The following is a 6,038-nucleotide window of genomic DNA, read 5'->3' as shown; positions in this document are numbered from 1 at the left end:
GGGGGGGGGATGAAACCATTAGATGCTGTCTTCACAGCCACCAGACTCCATTGACAAAAACAGTCATTTTACCTCGCAGAACACACCACTCTCTTCCCTACCACTGCCCTATTAGTTAGTGTGTTAGTTTTGTATATTTTAGGCCTTTATTTGACAGGACAGATGAAAACAGGAGAGGGGGGGAATGACATGCAACAAAGGGCTGCAGGTCGGAGTGGAACCCAGGCCCGCTGCGTTAAGGAGTAAACCTCTAAATATGGGCACCCGCTTTACCAACTGAGCTATCTATATTGGCTAAAATGCCAAAAGTCAAACAATAACACTTGATAGACCACAGCTCGCATGTGCGCCGACCACCATCTACTGTTGGCAATACACTGACTGTGGATAAGTTATATAACTTCCTTTCAAAAAAATCCATACTTTGTCTTTAATGTTTGGTCGAAAACCTGCTAATTTCTTAGTGAAAACTAAAACTGGGTTTACATACGCAAAGTAATAATCACTAAACTCTGAAGACTCAGAAGAAATAGATGTAAACAGTGAGAAGAGTAATGTAATTAATGCTATATTTTCTTATTCCAGAGTGGAGTGATGAGATGGGCAAGAAGTGTAAAAGAAAGAACCTGCTGAGTTGGTCGGGGAAGAAAAAGAAAGCTGCTCTGGTTTCAGGTAAAACTTCTCATCCTCCCTTTTCATGACACAAACAGTATCTTTAATATTATTTGCCTCTTGACAGCTGGACAGACCGACAGATGATTTTATATGACTCCCTCTATCCTCACAACACACACACCACACCACACACACACAAACACACACACACACACAAACACCACACACACACCCACACACACACACCACACACACACACACACACAGGGCCTTTCATTGTCTACATGTTGAGGGACATCGACATCATTGAAGACTGGACCGCTATCAAGAAGGTAAAAATTGAGGAGTACTTTTCTGACCTTGCACTGACATGTAATTTCAATTACTATTGGTGCTTTTGATCCGTTATCCCTGTTTTGTCTGGTTAATTTAGCTAACTGTAAAGACGACTAAAAGCGAGGGCCTAATGTCAACAGAGGTGTAAAGTTAAAATGGCCGATGTTCTAACTCAGGTGCCTGGGTCCATTTCCTGACAGTTCAGTATAGTGCCGTTACCGTCCTCAGCACCGGAGTTAAGAGCTGACCGGGATGGTTGCTAGCTGCTGGGGGATGGCTGTGGATGTGTCCCCGGGGCTGTAATGATAGTGGATGGTTGCTAGCTGGCTGTGTCCCCGGGGCTTTAATAATAGTGGATGGTTGCTAGCTGGCTGTGGATGTGTCCCTTGGCCAATGCTGTAATGATAGTGGATGGTTGCTAGCTGGCTGTGAATGTGTCCCCGGGGCTGTAATGATTGTGGATGGCTGCGGATGTGTCCCCGGGGCTGTAATGATAGTGGACGGTTGCTAGCTGGTTGTGGATGTGTACCTGGGGCTGTAATGATAGTGGACGGTTGCTAGCTGGTTGTGGATGTGTCCCTGGGGCTGTAATGATAGTGGATGGTTGCTAGCTGGCTGTGGGTGTGTCTCCTGGCCGGTGCTGTAATGATAGTGGGTGGTTGCTGATGTGTCCCCGGGGCTGTAATGATAGTGGATGGTTGCTAGCTGCTGGGGGCCAACTGTGGATGTGTCCCTGGAGCTGTAATGATAGTGGATGTTTGCTAGCTGGCTGTGGATGTGTCCCATGGCCGATGCTGTAATGATAGTGGATGGTTGCTAGCTGGCTGCGGATGTGTCCCCGGGGCTGTAATGATTGTGGATGGTTGCGGATGTGTCCCCAGGGCTGTAATGATAGTGGATGGCTGCAGATGTGTCCCCGGGGCTGTAATGATTGTGGATGGCTGCAGATGTGTCCCCGGGGCTGTAATGATTGTGGATGGTTGCGGATGTGTCCCCAGGGCTGTAATGATAGTGGATGGCTGCAGATGTGTCCCCAGGGCTGTAATGATAGTGGATGGCTGCAGATGTGTCCCCGGGGCTGTAATGATAGTGGATGGTTGCTTCTGGCTGTTAGCTCTAATCCTGACTGAACCCTTTACAGCTCCGGGAGACTGAAGCAGAAGACAGGGGTGTGTTAGCTAGCTAAATTACCATTAGATTAGTTGTCTATCCATACAGTTAAGGTTACTGAATTTGTGGGTTAGCCCAGAGTTATTAAACATGATCAAAACAATCTTACTAAATATAAATGAGTATGTTGGACGGTGTCGTAAGCTTCTATCACCCAACGTTAGACCTAGCAGTTGCTACTTGTCAACCAGCACCTTTACTGTAGGCACCAAAGCACTGTTCCTCGACAGGTTGGGAGGGGACTCGTTACCAGAATTCCTAGGTCTTATTCCAACGAGTTAACTGAAACTATTTTGGAAACATTTTAAAGGTACAATAGAATCTTTGGTGTTGGATCGCTCAACATTGAAATCAATAAGGTTTCTGTTGTACAATTGTGTTGCAAAGTGGGATGTAATGAATGACAAAACAATGCCATGTCCCCGCCCCAGGGCTGACGAGAACAAAAAAAACAAAAAACACGGGGTTTGTATAAAATCGTGAAACAAACCGAACCCTGGGTTTGGTGTATCGTTACCAACATAACAACTTTGTCTCTCTGCTTTCAGGCAAGAGCAGCACTGCCACCACTAAACAAGAAAGGTGAAAGTATGTGTGCCTGTCATGTATTAAATCAAACACCATGCTGCTGGGAGACTTCTTTCCTCTGAGCCAGTCTCATTTTGTCTTTCAGAGTGGTGATAACAGAAGGATCTTATTGAAGACCAGTGGCAAACCTCTCTCTCTCTCTCTCTCTCTCTCTCTCTCTCTCTCTAACTGACCCAGAAGAACCGTGCCTGACGCCAGCAACCAACCCCCCCACCCCGACTGCTTCTTGGTTTCTTATTGCTATTTAAAACAAGGATATGACAACCATGTATTTATAATTAAAATTTTAATCTTTTGTGACAAGGTTTTGCATTTTTATTCAATTCCTGCTTAATTTTTATGACTGCACACATTTTTGCAAAAGTGTAGATAACTTAAACCAAAATATCCTTATCTTTACAATATGGTGTATTTTAGTCCAAACCTAGTCATAACCAAGACCAGAGTTTATCGGGACCGAGAATTTGAGGGGTTGAGACAGAGTCAAGACCAAGTCCAGACCAGACAACATGGGACACAATGGGAGCTGATGTGGCCGTTTCTTTGAAAAAATAAATGACAATAATGGACCAGAACTGGATAAGTACTTAATTTAACACTTTAAATTACTGAGAAGATAAAAACAGTTCTTCCATGTTTTAAAGAAATAAAAACTTAAGGCCAAAATTGTCAGTTAGAGCTTCCTGCCACAACTTCCAAGTCCACGTGACAGTCTGTTCAATAAGTAGGTCACAAGAGGGGCGGCCTGGGCTTCTCTTCCCCCATGCCCTCTGCGTTGCGTTCCCCACGCTGCAGGCACTGGGGAGGAATGAGGGCAGCTCTTAGTCAAGGGTAACACACAAGACAGTTCTTTTCCACACGCCCAAGGCAGGTAGCTAAAGGACTTTCCTTTACTTACAGGCATTGAATCCTTCATTCAGGTGGCTGCACCCCCCTGCTGCTTCGGCCTCTGGCGACGTGTCCTGATCCGCACCACCACTCGTTCATCTGCCCTTCCTTCAGTTCGTCACAGCTGTTGACCATCCAGGCTGCTCCAGCCTGGATGCCCATCTCCGTGTCCTCTGCTGTTCAGTGTGCCTACTTCTCTACTGTCGTCTCCGTCAGTCCGTTTCTGTTCCATCTTCCTCGCCTTCATCCATGTTCCTTTCCTCCTGTCTGTTCTCCTTTGCCTCTTTTCACGCTCCCCGCCACACCTGTTTTCCATCAGTTCATTAGTTCTCCACACCTGTCTTTACTCAGCCCATCAGTCCAGGCCACGCTGTGTGAAAGTCAAAGGCAGGGCTTGCAGTGTCGTCATAGTGGTGTGTGTGCATATATATCAACACACTATACTAAACAGTTCATGCAGTAAGTTTATAAAATGCACAGAAAACAGAATTAAAATAAACATGCATACACTAAAATCCTTAAAAACACACGTGCCAATTGTTAAATTAAAAAACACTGTCACGACAATACACAACAACAATCAAGTTAGTGGCACACAAAGGTATTATATTCTGTATATATTGACATTCTTCACCTTTGACACATACAGTAACTGGCTAATATATATATATATATATATATATATATATATATATATATACATATAGCTAATATTCAGTAAATCCCTTTGGGTGAGGGCTGAAGAGATTTCTGGAGTTTTGGTACAAAGGCAGATTGATAACTTTAGCTTGCTAGCTTCGCTAGTGTCACTTACACTTAGCTCACCTTTCTTTATGCCGATAGAAAATGTGTCAATCAGCATTAGATTGCAGAATGTATACTCTTTTAGATGTTTTACAAATAAACTCATAAAAAATATTATAAAATGTATTACGTAAAATGTTATTACCGGCAATTTGGCTTCTTCTCTTGTCAACTACATTCATTTTGGGAGTGCGTGTAAAGTATTTTAGACTAGAAATGAGTCAAGTTGTTGGTTGCATTTGAAGCAGGAAGTTTGACATCCAATCACAGTAATGATGTTAATACATAAATCAGTTTAATTATTTATTAATTAGACGTGGGCTGGCTGCTAGTTATCTATCTATGACTGTGACAATGGTGTGATGATTCAGATGGACTCCCAGACAAGACGGTGCTCACCCAGCTGGCCAATAGGAACCTGGCCCCGCCCAGGACACTATTTTCACATTGAGAGAAAAATCCTGAGAGGAGAGCAAAAAGTTCAATGGAGAGCAAAGACTTTTTGAGAGAAACACTTTGTTAGGGAACTTTTTTTCACACTGATAGCAAAAATATAAATTTGAGAGTTTAAAGTATTTTGAGAGATTTTTTTGCTATTGGTATGAAAACTTTTTCTCTCAAATATATTTTTTCTTTCTCATAAAATGCTTTTTTGCTATCAGTGTGATAACTTTTTCTCTCAAACATTGTTTTCTGGCATGTATTAAAGAAACAATTGTAGCTCTATAGCTAGCAGCCCATGTTCAACAGTTTCAACAGTAGGACAGCGCTGTGAGGCGTTCAGGATTATCTGGTGAAAAACAAAAACGTCTCATTTTCAAGCTTGTTAAGATGTTTATGGTAAGATGTGAAGATGAATTTGTGATCAAATTCCTCAACAGTCATTGGTTGATCTTTATCTACTCCCAGCCACTTACTTCACATGCACAATGATCTAGTTGAGTTTACATTTAGTCTACAAAAGGAAATCAAGCTAAATGTGGAGGTGATGATGTGCCAGAGACAAGCAAAAGACAAGAGTGGATTTGGACAGTGTTTATTTGACATGAAAAGATTGAAGGATGACATTTTTTGTACGTGTTCACATGTATGATTCACATGGCTGCAAAAACCAAAAAGAACGAGAAAGAGCTGTAAATATGGATAAAGTACAGAGCTTTTTTCTTTCCGTTTCTCTGACAAACAACACACAATTTAGTTTTTCTCAGGCTTCTGATTTACTTTTTTCTTCAGAAAAGTCAAATACACATTCTATCCTAAACAATCCTCTGTCCTTAAACTACATTCTAGGCTCATTTGAAGTTGGTGCTGGGTTGAAAATGCATCGTATTCCTTTCTTTGACTATAATTACCTTGACTTTGCATCTTTTATCTTTTTTTTTTAATCTGTTCTAAATGTACCTTCAAAGAGGGTATTTTTCAAGTTTTTTGGTCAAGGTATTTGAGACTCTACTACTCTGGTGGTAACTCTACACTACATGCAACTAATCGTTTCCTTTCCTCCCTTAACCTTGTCGTTTTCTCCCCTCAGCGTTTTTAGAGATGAATCCCTTCTTCATCTACTCCTCGACCCCACTTCCCTTCTTTCTCCTGAGTGCAAATCGAGTGGTTTCCTTTGGAGCCTGCAGTTCATGATA

The 6,038-nt window shown here is 42.3% G+C and overlaps 1 protein-coding gene across 1 annotated transcript in view; it reads left to right on the top strand.

The window, feature by feature from the left end:
- brms1 (BRMS1 transcriptional repressor and anoikis regulator) overlaps positions 1 to 2,837 on the top strand; it is a gene marked incomplete at its 3' end in the record, with an annotated part of 8,541 nt that extends 5,704 nt beyond the window's left edge. Inside the window, 4 exon segments of the mRNA XM_032511565.1 lie at positions 586 to 672; positions 883 to 947; positions 2,670 to 2,709; positions 2,795 to 2,837. Of these exon segments, the coding sequence (XP_032367456.1) occupies positions 586 to 672; positions 883 to 947; positions 2,670 to 2,709; positions 2,795 to 2,802 (200 nt within the window).
- Positions 2,838 to 6,038: the final 3,201 nt, after the last annotated feature.

This window comes from Etheostoma spectabile, unplaced genomic scaffold, assembly GCF_008692095.1.
Source record: "Etheostoma spectabile isolate EspeVRDwgs_2016 unplaced genomic scaffold, UIUC_Espe_1.0 scaffold394, whole genome shotgun sequence".
NCBI classification, from domain to species: Eukaryota; Metazoa; Chordata; class Actinopteri; order Perciformes; family Percidae; genus Etheostoma; species Etheostoma spectabile.
The sequence above is the reverse complement of the archived record's forward strand: the minus strand, read 5'-3'. Positions and strand labels throughout refer to the sequence as shown.